The 23,920-nt window shown below is 37.8% G+C and overlaps 1 protein-coding gene across 10 annotated transcripts in view; it reads right to left on the bottom strand.

The window, feature by feature from the left end:
* Positions 1 to 23,920, bottom strand: part of BIRC6 (baculoviral IAP repeat containing 6) — a 254,915-nt gene that overhangs the window by 200,749 nt on the left and 30,246 nt on the right. For all 10 annotated transcript variants that reach the window (XR_002732443.2, XM_023216393.1, XM_023216386.2 and 7 more), the window contains exons 4-9: positions 22,260 to 22,453; positions 18,723 to 18,834; positions 15,248 to 15,330; positions 9,943 to 10,165; positions 9,704 to 9,864; positions 4,103 to 4,161 (exon numbers count right to left, since the gene is read on the bottom strand). Coding sequence is in view for 9 of the 10 variants with exons in the window: in XM_023216393.1 (XP_023072161.1) it covers positions 4,103 to 4,161; positions 9,704 to 9,864; positions 9,943 to 10,165; positions 15,248 to 15,330; positions 18,723 to 18,834; positions 22,260 to 22,453 (832 nt within the window). In the remaining variant the exon portion in view is untranslated. The remainder of the gene's footprint in view (positions 1 to 4,102; positions 4,162 to 9,703; positions 9,865 to 9,942; positions 10,166 to 15,247; positions 15,331 to 18,722; positions 18,835 to 22,259; positions 22,454 to 23,920) is intronic.

Raw genomic sequence — 23,920 nt, 5'->3', positions numbered from 1 at the left:
AATGGTTGCCGGGCGCGGTGGCTCAAGCCTGTAATCCCAGCACTTTGGGAGGCCCAGACAGGCGGATCACAAGGTCAGGAGATCGAGACCATCCTGGCTAACACGGTGAAACCCCGTCTCTACTAAAATACAAAAAATTAGCTGGGCGTGTTGGCGGGCGCCTGTAGTCCCAGCTACTCGGGAGGCTAAGGCAGGAGAATGGCATGAACCCGGGAGGCGGAGCTTGCAGTGAGCTGAGATCCGGCCACTGCACTCCAGCCTGGGCGACAGAGCGAGACTCCGTCTCAAAAAAAAAAAAACAAAAAAAAAACTGGATGGTTGCATCTCTACTAAACATGTACAAACTTTTTTGTCATTAAACAATAGAAAATAAAGATTTTTTACTCAATATTTACACTGTATTAGATATTATAAGTAATCTAGAGATCATTTAAAGTAATAGGAAAATGTAGATGTGCATAGTTTATAAGCAAAACTATACCATTTTATATAAGCGACTTGAGCATACCTGGATTTTGATATCTAGAGAGGGTCCTGGAACCAATCCCCCATAGATACCAGGCTTTTTTTTTTTTTTCTTTTCTTTCTTTTTTTTTTTTTTCAAACATACTCAAATCTAAGATGAACTTCCTTAGAAAAACCGTAAAAGTATTCAAGGGACTCCAAATTATTTTCAACTTAGGGCAGGCACAGTGGCTCACACTTGTAATCCTAGCACTTTGGTAGGTTGAGGTGGGCAGATTACCTGAGCTCAGGAGTTCGAGACCAGCCTGGGCAATATGGCAAAACCCCGTCTCTACTAAAAATACAAAAAATTAGAGGCTGGGCGTGATGGCTCATGCCTGGCTCTATTCTGCTTATTTGGATAGTGTCAACCAAACTTCCTGAGGTAAGCCATTAGGTTTTATCTAGGCACTCTTCTAAAACTCAAATTTCAATTTGAACCCTTCTTTAACTTCCTACCAAACATTCTTCTCAGTCTTCACAAGAAGCCATGTATACTTAATTCGGATCTGTGGTTCAAATACCAAACTTTTCTCTATGCAATCTTCTTAGATATCTTCAAACCTCATAACCTTCAACTAAAAAACAAATGTCTCTTCATCTGCATTCACATTTTTGAAATTAAGAAATATATTTCAACAGGCCTGGCACAGTGGCTCACATCTATAATCCCAACACTTTGGGAGGCTGAGGCAGGTGGATCACTTGAGGTCAGGAGTTCAAGACCAGCCTGGCCAACATGGTGAAGTCCTATCTCTACAAAACATACAAAAATTAGGTGTAGTGGCAGATGCCTGTAATCCCAGCTACTCGGGAGGCTGAGATCTCTTGAACCCAGGAGGTGGAGGTTGCAGTGAGCCAAGATCGTGCCACTGCACTCCAGCCTGGGCAACAGAATGAGACTCCATCTCAAAACAACAGAAAAACAAACAGAAAAAAACAAAAAAGAAATATATTTCGTAATTCTTCAGAAAGTATCATCCAATTTGACTAAAACCACTTAGAAGTGTGATTTCCATTAAATTGGACATGTTCTGATAAGCTTGAAATGGTACTTTATCACTTTTTAAATACTTCGGGAAGAGAAGACATCATTAATATCAAATATATATATAGGACTATCCTATAAGCCTCCATAAAGTCACCAATAGTCTTTCAATGTAACGAAATTAGTTTAGAAGATACATACTTTTACTGTGAATGAATAAGCTACTTACAAATCCTTGAATGAGGCAATTAAAAATTTTGAACTGGAAATATATTTTCTCTTAGCATAGCTACTTTTTAATACTACATAAAGACAATGTTTAAACCCCTAAATGAAGTGTTATATGTAGTCGACAAAAACACATGATAATTTTCAAGACACTAGGAGCTAAAGTAAACATGGTATCTTTAAAAAGTGTGAAAAATCAAACAGGCATAGATGAAAAGAACAAAGGTAGAAAAATTATAAGAAAATTGACCAAATATGAGTACTACAATTGCAAAAACATGTACTGAGATCCTTAGACCCAGGGAAAATAACAAAACTATAGCACACAAAGGAAAGGTTCCAGTGAGAATCAAAAAAACTTAAAACAGCAAACACTTTACAAAGGAAAAACAGAAGCCCACACTTTAAGTAACTTAACAAGACCAAGGAGTTATTTTTTGAAAGAGTTCAAAAACTTGGCTGGGTGCAGTGGCTCACACCTGTAATCCCAGCACTTTGGGAGGCTGAGGCAAGTGGATCACCTGAGGTCAGCAGTTCGAAACCAGTCTGGCCACAGAGCGAAACTCCATCCCAGAAAAACAAAAGAGCCAGCCTGGCTAGGCGTGGTGGCTCACGCCTATAATCCCAGCACTTTGGGAGGCTGAGGCAGGCGGATCACCTGAGGTCAGCAGTTCGAGACTAGTCTGGCCACAGAGCGAAACTCCATCTCAAAAAAACAAAAGAGCCAGTCTGGCTGGGCACAGTGGCTCACGCCTATAATCCCAGCACTTTGGGAGGCCGAGACGGGCGGATCACCTGAGGTCAGGAGTTCAAGACCAGCCTGGCCAACATGGTGAAACCCTGTCTCTACTAAAAATACAAAACTTAGCCAGGTGTGATGGCAGGCACCTATAATCCCAGCTACTCGGAGGACTGAGGCAGAAGAATCCCTTGAACTCGGGAGGTAGAGGTTGCAGTGAGCTGAGATTGTACCACTGCACTCCAGCCTGGGTGACAGAGCAAGGCTCTGTCAAAAAAAAAAAAAAAGGAAAGAAAGAAAGGAAGAGTAGTAGTTTTTGCAGAAGGACAATAAAATGGGAAAAGAGCATTGCTTCCTCAGTCTACTCTTTTTAAAGAAAAAAAAAATTTTAACTTTTCTAGAACGAATTACACATTTATACATTTTTAAGGGCATTTTCCTGCCTTATTTGGTGATTTTTTTGTTCATTGCTAAGAACTGCTTCAAAAGACTGCTAAGGATTAACCCAAAATTGTCCAGTGTTCTATTTAGTGCCTTTCAAAAAAATTTGATGACAAATTAGAATTTAAAGACTATTTACTACCAAATGTTAACTATAATTTTTGTGAACTGTACTACACAAAACCATTCCTCTTCTAAAAAGATACACAGCATCTGACATTAAACAATAGCCACAAGTTAATAACAGTCACTTTTTAAAAATACTGGCTCCTTCCAGGCACTGCGCTTTATATGCACTTACCTTATCTAATTCTTTTTTTTTTTTTTGAGAGGGAGTTTCTCTTATTGCCAGGGTGGAGTGCAATGGCAATCTCAGCTCACTGCAATCTCTGCCTCCCAGGTTCAAGCGATTCTCCTGCCTCAGCCTCCTGAGTAGCTGGAATAGGTACGTACACGCCACCACGCCCAGCTAACTGTTTTTTATTTTTAGTAGAGACAGGGTTTCACCATGTTGGCCAGGCTGGTCTCAAACTCCTGACCTCAGGTGATCCACCCGCAGTGGTCTCCCAAAGTGCTGGGATTACCGACATGAGCCACCAAGCCCGGCCTAATTCTTAAAACTCTAACAGACTTTAATATCGCTATGCCATATATCAGAAGTGCAATCAGACTATATTAAGTAGAAGAGTTAGGATTTAAATTCTGACATAGTAAAACTATTTTGAAGCATATTAGCTTTTCCTACAAAATAACATTAAAATACGAAGTATATTATTTTGCCCTAATATTTTATAAGCTAGTAAGGCATTTTACTTGATATTTTAATGTCTATAATTTCATACAATAAAATGTAGTTCTGTATTCACCTATATGAATAAAGAGCTTTAAACACTACTTTTAGTTAACAGAATACATTATACAAATAAAAAGATATAATTACCTGACATGTGACAAAAATTTAATGTAACTATCCACTTTAATTCCTTTGTATCAAATAGGTACCATTTAAACTTTAAATACAGAACACTATGTACATACTACTAATTTGAGATCTCTGACACATAATATTTCAGTCTTCTGTGTATACTAGCAAAAATTTAGAGTTAGCATTAGGTAAGAGATTCAGAATTAAGTGGTAGTTAGCTGTATATACAACTGTGTAAAGAATTTTTTAAATACATTATCTAATACTTTTTACATACCTGTCACAGAATCTGATCTGGAATGCTCTTCACTGTCTGAATCCTCCAGTAAATCATCACTTAAATCAAAAGACAAAGTAAACAATTTGAATTTCCAAAAAAGTATACATCATATGAGCAAGCAAAGAAAAAAGAACAGTTGTTTTTTGGGTTTTTTTGAGACAAGGTCTCACTCTGTCACCCAGGCTGGAGTACAGTGGCAGGAAAACAGCTCACTGCAGCCCTGACCTCCTCCTGGCCTCAAGCAATCCTTCCGCCTCAGCCTCCCAAGTAAATGGGACCATAGGCACACGCCACTCTGCCCAGCTACTTTTTTTTGAATTTTTGCAGAGATGGGGTCTCACCATATTGCCCAGGCTGGTCTTGAACCTTTGGGCTCATGCAATCTTCCCACCTCTACCTCTCAAAGTGCTGGGATTACAGGCATGAGCCACTATGCCTGGCCTGAAAGTACAGTGTTAACATCACTACTACATATCTCAAACATAAAAAACAATTAAAATTGGCTTAAATGAGATATAAAGAGTAGTTTGATAACTGATTAACAACACTGAAAAAAATCTTCTTAAATCATTAAATGTCTAACTGAAATAGGGTGTGCAAACCTCTAAGAATCTATAATAACATATGCAGGAATTTGAAGACTACTGTGTGACTAAAAGGACAGCTTGGGCAAACAAAAATATAAACGACAGCAGCAGCTAATAAAATCAAGCACCAGCTTGCAGTAGTAAAACGTTAAGAACTATTCTATTACTGAATTCAGGACAGCCTAAAACCAAACATAATAGTTGTATAAGCACGTATGTATGTTTGTGTACTCACATGTACATAAAATTTTATTTTTGTTTTATATTTTGTTTTGGAGAGGCTAAGAACTCCTTTACATACAGAAGACAGGGGGTCATCAGGACAAGACAAAGTCTTGTCTCAATCTCCTGACCTTGTGATCCACTCACCTCAGCCTCTCAAAGTGCTGGGATTACAAGCACAAGTCACCGCGCCTGGCCTATAATGTCATTTTAGACATAACATAAATTGGCATTCTGCAATGAAAATGCTTAAGGATATTACTACACTCAAAGGCAATGTTTGAAATATTTTGGGGCAGCTAAGAGGAAATTCACTTACATATTTTTGAAAAAGTTTCTCTGTTTTAGTTTTTTCAGGTGATATAGTCGCCTATAAACCAATTTAGTGCTATAATTTACAAAAGCAAAAAATGTAAAAAAGTTTAAAATCAGCTGCTAATTCATTAGTCTCATTGGCTGGTTTCAGAGAAATAGGAAGTATAAAAACAAATCCAAAGAATAAATATTAATAATTGGGAATTATCAAAAATGAGTTAAGTGTAAAAACGAATCCAAAGAATAAATATTAATAATTGGGAATTATCAAAAATGAAGAAGTCCAAACCAAGAAAATACAATAGGTTTTAAGTATAGAATGGCTGTTAAATTAAGAAAAATAAATAACCAAGTATTAACCTGTTGTACTAAGATGAACAATTAAAATTAAGTAGTAGTATGTTTTAAAGGAATTCAGGTGTCTTAATATTTCAAAGAGGGCTGCCAGATAAAAGCCTTAAATTAGCAAAGAATGTTTTATTCTGAAAGTTTTCAAAAATACAATCAGGGAACAGGTACAGTGACTCACACCTGTAATCCCAGCACTTTGGGAGGGCAAGGAGGGAGGACTGCTTGAGCCCAGGAATTCAAGACCAGCCTGGGCAACATAGTGAGACCCCATCTCCACAAAAAAAATAAAAAAATTAGCTGGGCATGGTGGCACATGTCTTTAGTCCCAGCTACTTATAAGGCTGAGGGAGAAGGATGACTTGAGCCTAGGAGGTAAAGCCCAGGTGATAGAGCAAGATCTTGTTTCAAGAAAAAAAAAAATTGTAAAATCACATTCTTTTAAAATATTTTGTGACAAAAAAATAGGCCGGGCGCGGTGGCTCAAGCCTGTAATCCCAGCACTTTGGGAGGCCGAGACGGGCGGATCACAAGGTCAGGAGATCGAGACCATCCTGGCTAACACGGTGAAACCCCGTCTCTACTAAAATACAAAAAATTAGCCGGGCGTGTTGGCGGACGCCTGTAGTCCCAGCTACTCGGGAGGCTGAGGCAGGAGAATGGCGTGAACCCAGGAGGCGGAGCTTGCAGTGAGCTGAGATCCGGCCACTGCACTCCAGCCTGGGCGACAGAGCGAGACTCTGTCTCAAAAAAAAAAAAAAAAAAAAAAAAAAATATTCTCAAACTATTACATCACAAATTATATGGCTAAGGCCAGGCGCAGCGGCTCACATCTATAATCCCAGCACTTTGGGAGGATGAAGCAGGCAGATCATGTGAGGCCAGGAGTTTGAGACCAGCCTGGCCAACATGGTGAAATCCGTCTCCACTAAAAATACAAAATTTACCCGGGCATGGTGGCGCGGGCCAGTCCCAGCTACTCAGGAGACTGAGGTATGAGAACGGAACGTGGGAGGCAGAGACTGCAGTGAACCAGGATCGCACCACTGCACTCCAGCATGGGTGACAGAGTGAGACTCCCTCAAAAAAAAAAAAAGAAAAAAAATTATATGGCCGGGCGCGGTGGCTCAAGCCTGTAATCCCAGCACTTTGGGAGGCCGAGACGGGCGGATCACGAGGTCAGGAGTTCGAGATCATCCTGGCTAACACGGTGAAACCCCGTCTCTACTAAAAAATACGAAAAGCTAGCCGGGCAAGGTGGCTGGCCCTGTAGTCCCAGCTACTTGGGAGGCTGAGGCAGGAGAATGGCGTGAACCCGGGAGGCAGAGCTTGCAGTGAGCTGAGATCCGGCCACTGCACTCCAGCCTGGGCGACAGAGCGAGACTCCGTCTCAAAAAAAAAAAAAAAAATTATATGAACAAAATAACTAAATTGTACACTCACATGAATTTTATGGTTTGAAAAATTACACTTCAATAAAACTTTTTTAAAAATCACATGAGGCTGGGCACAGTGGCTCACGCCTGTAATCCCAGCACTTTGAGAGGCCAAGGTGGGTGGATCACCTGAGGTCCGGAGTTTGAGAACAGCCTGGCCAACATGGAGAAACCCTGTCTTTACTAAAAATACAAAAAAATTAGCCAGGAGTAGAGGCAGGCACCTGTAGTCCCAGCTACTCATGAGGCTAAGGCAGAAGAATCATTTGAACCCAGGAGGCAGAGGTCGCGGTGAGCCGAGATTGTACCACTGCACTCTAACCTGGGCGACAGGGTGAGGCTCTGTCTCAAAAAAAAAAACAAAAAACAAAACAACAACAACAACAAAACATGCATTTTAAAAAGAAACTAGAATACATATAAATGTTACTTTAATTCCATAGTGTGATTATGACTACTCTGTATTTCATCAATTTCCATTCCTGCATTTTCCCATTTTCCTGCAATAAGCATGCACTATTTACGTAATAGGCACTGTATTTACTAAAGCCTTCTACATTTTGCAAAACTTTTTACAAAGCAATACACATGCAAAATAAATATTACAGTTAAAGTAAAAATGTTCAGTTAAGATTATATGTTTCTGAAAACTAGACATACTAGTAAGGGTACCTTAGTTTATAGCAATCCCATAAACAATTTCATTTACATTCAAGAAATTTTTACCAATCTGACCTGATATACAAATGACAAGTGAATCATCTAGAAAAAAATCTTAATTCATTAAAATTAAATGTATTACCAAATCTTCTTCCTTAATTCAGAAAACAAATATTGTCTTCTAAGAAAAAATGGTCAAAAACAATTCCTCTTTCTTTCAATGTAAATAACAAAGAAAAATAAATTTTACAAAAATGATTCTAAGCAAGCTATACTGCTAATTACTTTAAACTTCTTGGATAAGCTTAGATTTTTTCCAATTAATGTATTATTCTTCAAGCCAATGAAACCCACATAGTATATTTTATAACCAAATATATTGGATCTTGTGCCACATAAAGTCAGAGGTAGTATGGCTCATTATATTCACTATCAATTCCAACAGGACTGCTCCTACTTCTTGGGGAGGGGAAGTGCAGATAGGGGGCGTAAGGTTAGGGATGAAGTTTCACCTCTTCAGCTTCCTCCTACCACATTAACTTAATGTTTTTGTATGATTTGTTTAAGACTTTCTTCAGAGAAAACCGACCTTCGACCCTAGATTACACATTTCTTAAAAGCAAGTAGAGATTACCTCAACTCAAGCACGTTACCCCATATAATGTTGAGGAGTATTTCCACTAGTAATACAGAATACATGTTTATCTAAAATGTACATTTTACCTGGGAGGCTGTGACTATATGTGTGTGGGTATATGTAATCCTAGAAGTATATTTTGATTCAATTTTTAATCCCCAAATTACAAAACCTCAAGACAAAGTCCAAATTAAAGTAAGTGCCTAGAAGGACATATAAATTTCATTATCTTCTATTACTTCTCCTAACTTCTAAGAAATCAGAGAAATCAAGCATGCTTAATATCTAGTCCTATTGGCAAAATATGGTCAGAAACTCAGACAACAGTTAAGCTGCTTTCCCATTAAGCTTTCACAGAGATTTATATTAATAGAACAACCACAAGGCTTTATTCAATGTTATTACCAAGAGGAACTAGATAGAATACATATATTGTAAATTTTCCACTAAATTCCATTAATGAAATAACTTCCATTAATAAAATTTTACATTACTCTTTAATGAAAGTACATCCCACCAAACGGGTTGTGAAGTAAAATGATAAATCACTGACTACAGAGTAACACCCATCACATATCAGTAACATAAGGAGCCCCTGGAAGTGAAATGGCAGATATTCTCAGTCTATCAAGACATGTGATCACAGTTAAATAGCTCCATTTCACATGGCTGCCTACAGAATCCTTTTCCCCCCACCTACAGAATCTTACTAGCCCAGTTCAGTCAAAACCGTAGTGGTTCTTAGGAAACAAGTAAGTGAAGGAGGGTGATACTTAGACTCTCCCACCCCACCTACATCAGATACAGCACAAAAATCAGGAATCTCTCAGAGAAGTTGAGTGAAGGAGAATCCAGAACAGCAATTTTACCAAAATATTTCTCTAGCAATAATTATGGTACCTCAACTCACTGCTGACTATTGGTACACTGTTTTAAACAATTAGATCCTCTTACTTCACCTCAGGTTATTCCATTATTATTATTCATTAGCACTGCCATAATTTGAGGGGCTAATGAAAAAAGGGAAACTGAAATTATCTAATTCAACTGCTTTATGAAAAAGATTTAGTAGAAGGTGAAACTACAGTATAATTTCATTTCATTATTTAGACTTTTCAAAGTGACTTTTCATCATCTATTGTTCAATGTGGCAATTATTTCCAATTGACATAGATTGTGATAGAATGTTGAGTATATTTTATAAACTATGCTGTTTCTGAAGATTTTTCTTCAAGAATCACAGATTTCAGATTTCTAACCAAACATTTACTCTCTCATCTCTTAACTGCATAACTTTTCTTTCCCTCCTCTTTAATTATTAGAACTATGAGAATATAAAATTTAGGAAAACATGTTAACATCTATTAAATACTATTAAAACAAACTCACATACCTATCTCCTTCCAATTTTGGTATATCTGAGCAACTAGAGGAGTCCTCCAGCCACGCCAAAGTTGGTCTCCTTGAATCAACTCCTGAGCTTGGGTCTCCTGACAGAATAAGCTGTTGTACAATTGCTGGATCATAGGCATTAATTTCAAACTTTAAGTGCACCTAAACAAATGAAAAGCCTAAGTTTACAACTGATTTTTTTTTCAGTTACTAATTTGTTACTTCAAAATTCAAACATACCTTCATAAGTTTGGAAACATCCCATATGCAGATCTTCCCTCGTTTAGTTGCAGCAGCCAGAAAATGAGGGCAGCTCCCCGACCCAAAGCAAGATATTCTGTCGGTTCCATCCGTACAAGGAAACTGTGCAGGACTTGTTGCAAGAGTGACTGACAATGGCACATTCTGTGTGTGCTCACCTTTCACAAATGGGCAGTTTGGGGAATGTCTTTCGTGTTCAGACCTTTACACAGATTAAGAAAGGAAAAGTTTACTAAAAATAAAGCAATTCAGTTTGTACATTAAAACAGAACTCCAGGATCATCATCTTTTTTTTTTATCTGAACTTAAACTACTCATCATTAAAGACTTAATATAACCAAATCATTCAGTATTATGAAGATCACTCTAACATGTTCAACCGTTTATAATATTCACACATTCAATATTCCAAACATTTAACAATAGCAGTTGTTACTCACTTTAACTGATTATAAAGTCAATCTCAGACAAAACTGAGAAACTAATACTACAGTGTAAGTAATGCTATATTACATACTACAAAATTGTTTAAACTTCTGTTATTTCCTCGCACTGGTTTCCTACAGCTTTGAATGATTAACTACTATGTTTCAATTTAAAATTCTCCGTATCTATCAGGGGCCACAACTATCAATAATATACAGTTGAAACTCAATAAATGCCACTCATAACACAAAAAGTTATTTTACTAAATATTTTACTACATTATTTTACTAAAAAGTTTTTTAGTAAAGATCTGAAAGCAGAAAGATCTCTCGTATGAATAAAATAATATAAATTAAGAACACAAATATACCTTACGTATTCACTATACAATCAAATCAGACAAATAACTTTTAAATAAAATTTATTTCCTAAGAGCCTTAGGAATGTAAAGTTAATAAATTATATACACTACTTCTTTCAAATAAATGCTTACTGAACAAAAAGAAATGTTAAATTAAAAACGTAACAAGTTTAAGAAATATAAAACACAGGCTGCGCACAGCGGCTCAAACTATAATCCCAGCACTTCGGGGGGCCAAGGTGGTTGGATCCTTGAGGCCAGGAGATTGAGACCAGCCTAGGCAACATAGTGAGACCTCATTGCTACAAAAAATAAAAATAAAAATAATTAGGTGGATGTGATAGCATGTGCCTGTAGTCCCAGCCACTCGGGAGACGCAGGTAGGAGGATCCCTTGAGCCTGGGAGTTCAAGGCTGCAGTGAGCTACGATCGTGCCACTGCACTCCAGCCTGAGCGACAGAGCAAGACCCTGTCTCTAAAAAATAAAAAATTTAAAAATTTAAATTAAAATATTAAATAAAATACTAGGATCTCAGATCAAGACTGGTATAATGACTCAAATATTGTAAGCAGGATCAACTTAGCACCTATCTGCTCAACTTTATGCTTCCTTTATATTTCTTTCTGGTTATTCCTTATTTTTATTTCTATTAGCTATAATTATAAGGCATTAGAAATGTCAGGATCCTGCTACCAAAACAAGAACCCATGAGCCAGGCATGATGGTAAAGCATACAGTCCCAGTCAGTCAGGAGGCTGAGGCAGGAGGACTGCTTAAGCCCAAGAATATGAGGCTGCAGTAAGCCGTGATCACACCTGTGTATAGCCATTGCACTTCAGCCTGGAGAATATATCAAGACTTCGTATCTAAAAAATAAAATAGGCTGGGCGTGGTGGCTCACGCCTGTAATCCCACCACTTTGGGAGGCCAAGGTGGGTGCATCACTTGAGGTCAGTAGTTCCAGACCAGCCTGGCCAACATGGGGAAACCCCATCGCTACTAAAAATACATATATTAGCTGGGCGTGGTGGCGCACACCTGTAGTCCCAGCTACTTGGGAAACTGAGACACGAGACTCTCTTGAACCTGGGAGGCAGGGGTTGCAGTGAACCGAGATCACGCCACCGCACTCCAGTCTGGGCGACAAAGTAAGACTGCATCTCCAAAAAAATAAATAAATAAATAAATAATAAAATAAAATTTAAAAAATAAATGTTTCTTAAAGAACCACTGTTTTTAACTCATTGTTTTATTTCCATGTCAAAGAAAGAACTTTACACATAAAACATGCTACTCCATACAATGTATGTATTTCTTTTTACCATGCACCTACAACTTACACATATAAATCCATATATAAATCCTGGGCAATTTTTAATATGCAGATGTCTTTCCTAATCCTTTTACAGTGCATCTCCAAGCAAATGACATTTGGGCCAGGTTCCCTCCCAGCTAAATCTAGCGTACTTTACCACTTTCCATCTCTCTCTTTTTCCTGAGTTTTAACTTTTTCAATAAAATTTTATTTATACAAGTTACACACGGCTATATAAAATAAAGCTAAAGACCCACATCAATTTTAAAATCTAATCCCAGTAATTTCCAATCCCACCTCCAGGAAACCACCATTACAAATTTAAGTGATACATTTCTAAAATATTTTTTATAAGTTTACATACATAAATGTATATATAGATGTGGAAGTATGTGTGAAAAAAATTTTTAAATAAAATACAGGGTTTTAAATTGTTAAACAACTGGTGTCACTGTACATGACATATATATTATCATGTATTCAATCACCAATCATTCTATTAATACAAAAGATTTCTTGATACAATAACGTATCTGAAAGTTACTGAGGGTGATTAACAGAGATCTTACTGTTCATTCCCCTTAACTGTTGGACCACAGTCTATTTATATGAATATACCACATTCTACTGGGCTATTCCCTTCCTGATGGGCATTTAAAAGGATTCGATTTTTAACTGCAGTGACCATCCACTTTATGCCTCTGTGCATGCAAGAGCAATTAACTCCCTAGGATAGGTAAATAGAAGTGGAAATGCTAGTTACTAGGGTATGGTCCATTTTTTTGTGTTTTTAACTTCAACCTCCCTCCAAAGGAACTCTATCTAAACTCGCAGTCAAAATATGACTCCCATTCGCCCTTTCAAATTTTTCCTTTCCCCCTTACCATTCAGAAGGTGCCTAGGCTCCCCAGCCTCCATCAATCCTCTTTCCTCCTACCCATTTGGAGGACTTGCCCCAGGCCTTCAGAGACCCCATCAACTTCTTGAGTGTTTGAGGAATCCCAAATGCTGGTGCAAAGAAGAGGTACAATCCCTGAATCCCTGGCCATGTCAAGAAAACATGGGTTTTGAACAGCCCAAGTTGGAAATTTTAATCAACTTTCCATAGAAAATATTTACAAAGAAGATAACATTTGATAATATTGTACAATTTTTCAAGTATAGGTTAAACAACTTTTTGAGGATTGGCATAGGGACCTAAAATATATATATATTAAAAAGACAATTCCAAACAGAAACTCAAATTGAAAACTGTTCATACAGTAGATCCCCCTCTCATCCACAGCATCACTCTTTTTTTTTTTTTTTTGAGATGGAGTTTCACTCTTGTCGCCCAAGCTGGAGTGCAATGGTACAATCTCGGCTCACTGCAACCTCCGCCTCCCCAGTTCAAGCGATTCTCCTGCCTCACCCTCCTGAGTAGCTGGGATTACAGGTGTGTGCCACCATGCCCAGATAATTTATTGTATTTTTAGTAGAGACAGGGTTTCACCATGTTAGCCAGGCTGGTCTTGAACTCTTGACCTCAGGTGATCCACCCGCCTTGGCCTCCCAAAGTGCTGGGATTATAGATGTGAGCCACCATGCCTGGCCCACAGCTTCACCCTCTATGGTTTCAGTTACTCATGGTCAACCATGGTCCCAAAATAGATGAGTACAGTACAATAAGATATTTTGAGAGAGAGAAATACAGACAGACTGACCACAGTCACAGAATTTTTATTACACTATATTGTTAAAATTGTTCAATGTTAGGACGCGCACAGTGGCTTACACCTGTAATCGCAGCACTTCGGAAGGCCAAAGCAGGCAATCACCGGAGTTCAGGAGTTAGAGACCAACCTGGCAAACATGGCGAAACCCCGTCTCTACTAAAAATAGAAAAATTAGCTGGGCGTGGCGGCACACGCCTATAATCCCAGCTACTTAGGAGGCTGAGGCAGGAGAATTGCCTGAACCCAGGAGGTAGAGGTTGCAGTGAGCCAAGATTGTACCACTACACTCCAGTCTGGGCAACAGAGCAAGACTCCATCTGAAGAAAAAAAAATTGCTCAATTTTATTAGTTATTGTTATTAATCTCTTTCTGTGCTTAATTTATGAATTATACTTTATCATAGGTTATGGATGAATAGGGAAAAAATATAGTATGTACATGGTTCAGTACTATCTGCTGTTTCAGGTATCCAATGGGTCCTGGAATGTATGCCCTGCAAACAAGGGGGACTACTATATTCAACTCTCTGCCTGCAGATAGATACAACTTGAATTTTTCATATAGTATTTTCCAATCTGAACTCCACAGGTACACTGCAATATGTTTTAGCAAGTTTGCCCCACACACATCAGCTGATTTAACATTCAGAGACTTCAAACTAATTTTAATACAAAGCAAGCAACATATCCTAAAACCAAAACCTGGTTCTATCACTTACTAGCCATATGCCCCTTCAGCAAATTTTATTCTCTTCATTTTAAAATGGGATAGTAACTCCTATCTCATAGAGTAACTATAAAGGTTAAACTGGAGAATATTCACAGTTCCCTCCTATAAAATGGAGATTACAATAGTACCTACTTCACAGGGAAACATGAGAATTAAATGATTTAAAAATATATAAAGTATTCAGAATGGTACCTAGTATACCATCTTATATAAAATTTGCTCTAACAATGTACTATTATTTCTATTAATAAGACCTCAGAATAGTTATTTGTGAACATGAAGTTTCAATACATGATCTCTAATGTTAAACCAGGTTCTAAAATTTTGTGCACTAAAATTCAGAGATATCAAAGACTCCCTAAAATTCCTTCAAAATTAGAAACGTATACTATAAGGCTCTCTTCATGGATTCCCTATTGACAACCTGCTCTCAACAGACCAAGATTCAACTGCTAAAGCTCATGCTGGGGTTCACTTTACCATAGCTTTCTGGTTTTCAGTTAAAGCGTGGTTCTATTGTTTGGTACTTCCCTCATGTACAAATTTTAGAAAGTCAAACTTAACAGACACTGTATGCCAAGTGGTGTGACAGAGTATAGACAGGGCTATCTCATTCTCAGGACAATGACAAAAAATTAGGTGGCAAAAGGCAAAAAATTATAAGCAGAAAAGTAAAATTTAGAAGCATATTTACATGACTGACTTAGCCTATTATGTCCAGAAACATCAAGACTCACCAAGGTTCATCAGTAGGTTCCCAACAAACGAGGCATACACTACAAGTAAAACACATGGCTCTATCATCTCCAGATGAGGCAGGCTGCAAAATTATAAAGAAAAGAGGCAGAAAGGATAAATCATTATTAAAATAGCTTTATAATAAAAGTTATTTTTAAAAGTTCATAATTTTAAGTAAAATTCTATACTGAAAATGAGAAAATTAGCCTATAATATTAGGTCCAACAATACACTGAAACCTCCAAATATTTATTAACTGCCTGCATTATTTGAAAATTCAGAAAATGACCACTAAATCAAAGAGAGGTACACATATATGCAATCCCTGATCTAGTACTTTTCTAATTGCTATAATAAAGTATCTGAACTATTAAGTATAAAAGAAAGATTCTGGCTGGTTTACACTATTTGTTGTGGTTGCTGTTGTTGTTGTTGTTGTTGTTGTTTTTGAGACGGAGTCTCGCTCTGTCACCCAGGCTAGAGGGCAGTGGCGTGATCTCAGCTCACTGCAAGCTCCGCCTCCCCGGGTTCAAGCGATTTCCTGCCTCAGCCTCCCGAGTGGCTGGGACTACAAGCGCCCGCCACCACACCCGGCTAATTTTTTCATATTTTTAGTAGAGACAGGGTTTCACCATGTTAGCCAGGATGGTCTCAATCTCCTGACCCTGTGATCCAACCCCCTCAGCCTCCCAAAGTGCTGGAATTACAGGCGTGAGTCACCGCGCCTGGCCTCTTGTTGTTTGTTAAAGAGACAGAGTCTCTTTAAAACTGTCTCTTTTAAAGACACAGAGTCTTAGGCTAGAGTGCAATGGCACAAACATAGCTCACTATAGCCCTGAACTGAACTCCTGGACACAAGTAATCCTCCAACCTCAGCCTCCCAAGCAGCTGGAACTACAGAAGTGTTCCACAACACCCAGCTAATTCTGTTATTTTTTTTGTAGAGAGATGGTCTCCCTAAAATATCCAGGCTGGTCTCAAATTCCTGGGCTTAAGTGATCCTCCTGCCTTGGCCTCCCTAAATGCTGGGATTACAACTGTGAGCCACTGCACCAGCCAATGGGCTTATTATTAAATAAATACTAAATCCCATACAACTATACAAGAAGGGCAGGTAAAAAGGGAAAGCAAAGTAGTCAATCTATTCACATAATATGGAATCTAATTCATACAACATGGGACAAAATGCTATATATATTTCAATCCAAGGGCCAGGTTCAATTTATATATATATATACACACACATATATGTATGTATATATATTTTCAAAACCTGAACTGAAATATACCTGAAAACTAATATGAATATTTGTGAACATTTACTTTATAGATGCAAATTTATTACACATTTTAGAAGATTACAAATAATCAGCTCCTAACATTTCCTAGAATCAGAGGATTCTAGGAAACCCATTATTGGACCTCTCTGCAAAGGTAGAATATAATGAACAATAACTCACCAGAAAAAAAAATATCAAGGCATCACTTAACAGAGACTCTTAGAAAATTACACCAAATTAAAAGAAAGATGACAAGTTGCTAGAAAAATGGTTCATGTTCAATCCTTAATTTAGGGAAATAATTTCACTGATTCTAATATTAGCCAGTCTCCAAACTTACCTATCTGTAACTGGAAATCTGACAAATTTTGAATAAAATATTCATATATATATATATATAGTTTTCTGGTTTAATTTTAGTTCAGATGTTCAGAATACTTGAAGATAACAAAGGAATAATCAGTCTTCAGATTCTAAATGACAGTTACTTTAAATGTACTTCAAAATGTACTTGAATTATTAAATTAGGCCAAGTGCAGTGGCTTACACCTGTAATCACAATACTTTAGAAGGTTAAGGCAGGCAAACTGCCTGAGCCCAGAAGTTTGAAACCAGCCTGTACAACACAGTGAAATCTCATCTCTACAAAAAATAAACAGAATTAGCTGGGCATGGTGGCACATGCCTGTAATCCCAGCTACTTGAGGGGCTGAGGTGGGAGAACTGCTTGGGCCTGGGAGGCTGAGGCTACAGTGATCACGCCACTGCACTCCACCTTGGGTGGCAGAGCAAGACCCTGTCCCAAATAAATAAATAAATAAAGTTAAATAAGCATGCTTTATTTAAACCGACATATAGGTATTAGATTTCTTAAGATTCTTTTAGCAGTGGTAAAACAGTGATAAGCCAGTCTATACCACTCAGTTTAAGTTTCCCATTAAATAACATATTAAATAACATCTAGCTAAAATCATTTTTCTTAACTTCCCTCTAATTCAGCAAAGCTTTTTATAATGTCCCATTCTTATGCCTCTGTATCGTGTTAATCCTTACACCTTATTCCCTCCTCTTTTCCTACATAAAACTATGACTATTTTTCTTGACTAATTCTTCCTCTACCTGTGCAACTTAATCAGTTCTTTAATGCACAGATATTCAAGTTGCAATGCACTACTTGTAATGCTGCTTCTGTAGTTATCTAGTATATGGATAATTTGCACCCCAACTAAAATGAGAATTTTGAAACTGTAAAACTTCTTTTATTGCATTACCCTAAGCATCTACTACTGTGTTATGAATGCAGATGTCAAACACTGGAAATAAACATGCATCAAAATAGAATACTTGTCAAAAACCCAATCTGGAGAATATTGTCTATTTGTTGATTTTATTAAAAAATTATGGCCTGGCGTAGTGTCTCACACCTATAAGCTCAACACTTTGGGGAGGATAAGGTATGTAGATCACTTGAGCAGGAATTTGAGACAAGTCTGGGCAACACCAGAAATCCTGTCTCTACAAAAAAAAAAAAAAAAAAATTAGGTTGGTGCAGAAGTTAGCCAGGCCCAGTGGCACACACCTGTAGTCTCAGCTACTCAGGGAAGCTGAGGTGGGCGGATTACCTGTGCTTGGGAAGGCAGAGGCTGCAGTGAGTGGTGACAGTGCCACTGTACTCCAGCCTGGGCAACAGAGTGAGACCCTGTCTCAAAAACAAAAAATAAAAATAATTGCTTTTTAAAAAAGTTGTATCTAATCTGAAAGAAAATACTCAGTTGTTAATTGCTTGAACAATTTTTTCCTGGCCAGGCACGCCTGTAATCCCAGCACTTTGGGAGGCCAATGCAGGCAGATCACCTGAGGTCAGGAGTTTGAGACCAGCCTGGGCAACATGGTGAAACCCCATCTCTACTAAAAATACAAAAATTAGCCAGGTGTGATGGTGCACACCTGTAATCCCAGCTACTCAAGGAGGCTGAGGCACAAGAATCACTTGAACCTGACAGACGGAGGTTGCAGTAAGCTGACATTGTGGCACTGCAGTCCAGTCTGGGCAAACAAGCATACTTGCATACAAGCAAGCATGCAACCAAGTTGCATAAAGTAAGTTTCCGAACAAGTAAAACAAAAGCGATAACTTTGCTGAAGGCTACAAAGGCATACTGAGAAAAGTACTTTTCTACATTCTTTTTTTTACCTGATGATAAAATCCAGCTTGAGCCATGGGATCTGGTTGTGCCCACCTATAGCCTACATGAGGCCATGAGGTAAATGTCTCCCGTCTGTTAGCTTCACTATACATCAGTGATCTAAAAGTAAACATACTTTATGTAATTCAAGTTAGGCATCAAATCACAGTGAAACTTCTATTTAACAATGCAGAAAATAATTTTACTGGGTTATCAACAAAAACTGCAAATGGTCTGATGATCAAGTTCAATATTTTACTTTAAACTAAAAATGATAATTTTTAGGAATTTCCCTTAAACAGAAAGGGAAGGAGAAAACCTGATTGGTGGCTGCAGCTGATAAACAATTCTAGGGGTAGATTACATACGTTTTCATATTAAAACACATCAGCTCACCAAGACTCAAAGTATAACAGAAAGTACTAGAGTAATATATATATATATATATATATATATATTTTTTTTTTTTTTTTTGAGACAGAGTCTTGCTCTGTCGCCCAGGTTGGAGTGCAGTGGCGCCATCTCCGCTCACTGCAAGCTCCGCCTCCCGGGTTCACGCCATTCTCCTGCCTCAGCCTCCCAAGTAGCTGGTACTACAGGCACGCGCCACCACGCCCGGCTAATGTTTTTTGTATTTTTCAGTAGAGACAGGGTTTCACCATGTTAGCCAGGATGGTCTCGATCTCCTGACCTCGTGATCCACCCATCTCGGCCTCCCAAAATGCTGAGATTACAGGCGTGAGCCACTGCACCCGGCCCAGAGTAATTTTTTAAAGGACCATAGTAAACTTTAGAAGAGTCCAAAAGATTTTAAGTAAGAATCTTAAAAGAATTAAAAGAATTTTAAGGATAAGCCAAGTTTATTAATCCTAACACAAAATTACAACTGATAACAGAAAGAAAAAGTGGTAAAGGTCATGACAAAGAGAACAAGAAAATACTCTTCTAAATTCTTCCCTTAAATTAGCACATGATTTTCTATAAAATTGCTAGTAACTTCAGGTTCACTTATAGTTGTATTCAGGTTTTTAAACAAATAGCTGTTGGGTTAGAAAAGCTTTCTCAGTTTCATGTTATATATGTCTTTAGGATCAGTCTTAGAACAGAAGACCTATCTCATTTCATTATACTACCCAACAAAACAGCAGTAGCATCCAATAGACCTAACTCAAACCTTCCACAGACCTAAGTTCATCAAAGCCTTCATAGGCTCCTAGATTCATTTTTAATGAAACAAACACCACAGTCTATATCAAAATTAATATTTTGGGACATTTTAACACCTCTAAAAATACTGAATATCCTATCTAATGGCTGCATTTCCTAAAATAGAACATTTACCACAGCTTGCACTGATTTCTTTAGAAACACTGCAACTGTTTGCAAAGAAAATAGCTCTGCAGAGCTGACTCTTTTATAATCTCAAAATAGGCATAGATCTCAGACAAGAAGCACTTGTTCTAATTACGTATTTTTCCTTTTTTCCCATCTCAGACACACCCCAAAGAATATTTAAATGACAGCCATAGGACATATCACCAGATAATCTGATTAAAAATGATAGTCTGCATTTTGCCCAAGAGATTACTCCTACAGAATATAAAAATTCTCCCCAATTGTTAATACAACTAATAAAAGTTACATATGTAACAACAAAATCACTTAACAAAAAGATGGCAAGTGATTAAGCAAAAATCAGTTTACCAAAAGATAAATTAATAAATATTGCTACTGAACTAGAAGAGCCATACTAAAAATAATAGAAGTTAAAAATGAATTCATTCAGTAGTGCCTTTGGTAACATCAGCACATACTATATGTAAATGTACTTCAGAAAGATGCTTAGGAAATTACAACTCACATCCAATGGAAATGTAAAAATATAAATACTACAGCTGGGCACAGTGGCTCATACCTGTAATCCCAGCACTCTGGGAGGCCAAGACGGGTAGCTCACCTTGAGGTCAGGAGTTCGAGACCAGCCTGGCCAACATGGTGAAACCCTGTCTCTACCAAAAATACAAAAAATTAGCCAGGCATGCCAGGTGCAGTGGCTCATGCCTGTAATCCCAGCACTTTTGGAGGCCAAGGCGGGCAGATCATGAGGTCAGGAGATCGAGACCATCCTGGCTAACATGGCAAAACCCTATCTCTACTAAAAATACAAAAACTTAGCTGGGCATGGTGGCAGGCGCCTGTAGTCACAGCTACTCGGGAGGCTGAGGCAGGAGAACGGCATGAACATGGGAGGCGGAGCTTGCAGTGAGCCGAGATCAGCCCCACTGTACTCCAGCCTGGGCGACAGAGCAAGACTCTGTCTCAAAACATTAAAAAAAAAGAAAATTTGGCCAGGCACAGTGGTTCATGCCTATAATCCCAGAACTTTGGGAGGCCAAGGCGGACAGATTACCTGGGGTAGGGAGTTCGAGACCAGCCTGACCATGGAGAAACCCTGTCTCTACTAAAAATACAAAATTAGCCGGGCATGGTGGCACATGCCTGTAATCCCAGATACTTGGGAGGCTGAGGCAGGAGAATCACTTGAACCTGGGAGGCAGAGGTTGCAGTGAGCTGAAATCGTGCCATTGCACTCCAGCCTGGGCAACAAGAGGGAAACTCCATCTCAAAAAAAAAAAAAAAAAAAATTAGCCGGGCATGGTGGTGGACACTTATAATTCCAGCTACTCAAGAGGCTGAAGCAGGAGAATCTCTTGAACCTGGGAGGCGGAGGTTTCAATGAACCGAGATCGCGCCATTACACTCCAGCCTGGGCAACAAGAGTGAAACTCCGTCTCAAAAATAAATAAATAAATACTAAATGAGAAGGCAAACAAAAATCTAATCAAAATTGCTGGGTGTTATATTTCAGTATTGCATTTCTAAACCTCGGTACTTTTAGTAAGAATCTCAATGCCATTTCAAATAGCAAATCATTTAAGTTTTTAAATGAATGTGTTACTGGCTTTTTAATTAAACAAAATAGGCATTCAAAAAAACTCTAACAAAGAAAATGATGGTTTAGGTATGATTTTTGTAACACTTTAAATCTAGTGCAAGCAGCATAAAAAAATGTTAACTCAAAATTATTCCTATTATTTTTTAAACTTTTTTTTTTTTTAATTGTAAAATGATAGCACTTTCCTTATACTCACCTTTGGGCATGATAAGTTAGGCAAAATTTATCTCAAAGGTCACGAAATGTCATCAATGGAAAAACAGTTATTCACTGAATAATAATTTTAATTTAACTAAAATATTTACTAAGCAAGTACTAAACTGGAATTTTCAAAACGTGGCTTTATAACCCCTTGAAATACCTTTAGTGTACTAAAAAATAGTGTTTAAAAATAGCAATTCAAGCAGTAGTTTACTTTAAATCTGGTTTTCAAATTCTAATTCATATTGAATTTTTTTTATTTCAAAATTGGGCTAGAAATTCTGAAATTTTTAAAAATCATAACCAGATTTTCTAGTTATTCTTGTTTAATGCAAAACCTAATCAATTCTATCTCACTGCCGCCTTTCTTTGTAAGCAAGGTTCATACCTGTCTACAGAACGGCCTGGCCCCACTCCGAGTTCTGGACGTGCACTAGGTAAGAGGTAAGACAATCTGTCCATCACTGAGGACGCCACAGGTAAGGCAGCAACATTTTGATTTATTTTCTTGAGTTCATTTACAATGGCACTGGCAACGGACTTCAATACATGATGAGGAAGATGAAATGTAACTGTGGCCCACTGAAAGAAAATGGGAGTATAAGCAAAGGAAAATGTACTCAACAGTTTTAACCAAAACCATAACTTAACCATTATCAAATAAAGAACTACTCACCAGTTTCAAGTCAGTTTTCTTCATTAGTTTATCATTTAAAGCAGAAACTTGCAGTTGTAAAAAAATAATAAAATATCTTACAAGAGCCGAGATACGGAACCAATCTAAGTATCCATCAGTGGGCGATTGGGTAAAGAAAATGTGCAGTAAAGGCCAGGTGCAGTGGCTCACGCCTGTAATCCCAACACTCTGGGAAGCTTAGGAGGAACTAGTTTTAGTGATCTGGTAATGCAGTTACTAATCATGTATTGTATATTTCTTTTTTCTTTTTTTTTAAGACAGAGTCTCATTCTGTTTCCAGGATGGAATAGTGAGGGGCAATCTCGGTTCACTGCAACCTGTGGCTCCTGGGTTCAAGTGATTCTCCTGCCTCAGCCTCCATGAGTAGCTGGGATTACAGGAGTGTACCACCACGCCCGGCTAATTTTTTTGTATTTTTAGTAGAGACGGAGTTTCACCAGGTTGGTCAGGCTGGTCTTGAACTCCTGACCTGATGATCTGCCCGCCTCGGCCTCCCAAAGTGCTAGGATTACAGGCATGAGCCACCGCCCCCTGGCCCATGTATTGTAAATTTCAAAATTGCTAAAAGAATAGTATACATTCTCACTACAAAGAAATGGTAAGTAGGTGAGTTGATAGATATGTTCATTAGCTTAATTTAATCTTTCTATAATATATACATATATTACAACATCACATTATACTCCATAAATAAATACAATTATTTGTCAATGAAAATTTTTAAATTTTTTAAATGAAACCTCAACTAACTACCCTGGAAAAGACAGTTCAGAACCAGACAGTAACACACATTCTCATACATATATATATCACCAAAAATTAAGGACAACTAAAATCATCTGTCATTTTTCCTATTCATCCAGCACAATGTTAAGCACAGAGTAGGCACTCAAATACCTCCATCCGTAAGAATATATTTAGACAATTACCATTACTGGAGTATATGAGGATTTAGTTCAGCATAGCAAATTCATGTTTTTCTTGCTATTGTCACCATAATCCAGCAATAGCAACTAAAAACATGGCCTTACAGTCACACATCTGGATTCTGAGCCCAGCTTCGCCATCAACAATATTCGATAAATGTTAGCCATGATTATTTAATATTACAAAAATTACTGAAGTTAGACCACAAAACTGCTAAGTACTATTCTCCCAGAGAAATGAGTCTATAATGTAATTTCATCTTTATATCCTGTCCCCAGTTCACCCATGAATGATTGCTACTCTTGTTTAGTACACTCAAGGCAGACTAGTATATTATTACTTATCTATACAATACTGGAAAAACTTGTGGCCAAAAACATGACTTGAATTGCAAAAGAAAAAAGAAAAAAAAAAACAGAGAGAGA

This window comes from Piliocolobus tephrosceles, chromosome 15 (assembly GCF_002776525.5).
Source record: "Piliocolobus tephrosceles isolate RC106 chromosome 15, ASM277652v3, whole genome shotgun sequence".
In the NCBI taxonomy this organism is placed as follows: domain Eukaryota; kingdom Metazoa; phylum Chordata; class Mammalia; order Primates; family Cercopithecidae; genus Piliocolobus; species Piliocolobus tephrosceles.
The sequence above is the reverse complement of the archived record's forward strand: the minus strand, read 5'-3'. Positions and strand labels throughout refer to the sequence as shown.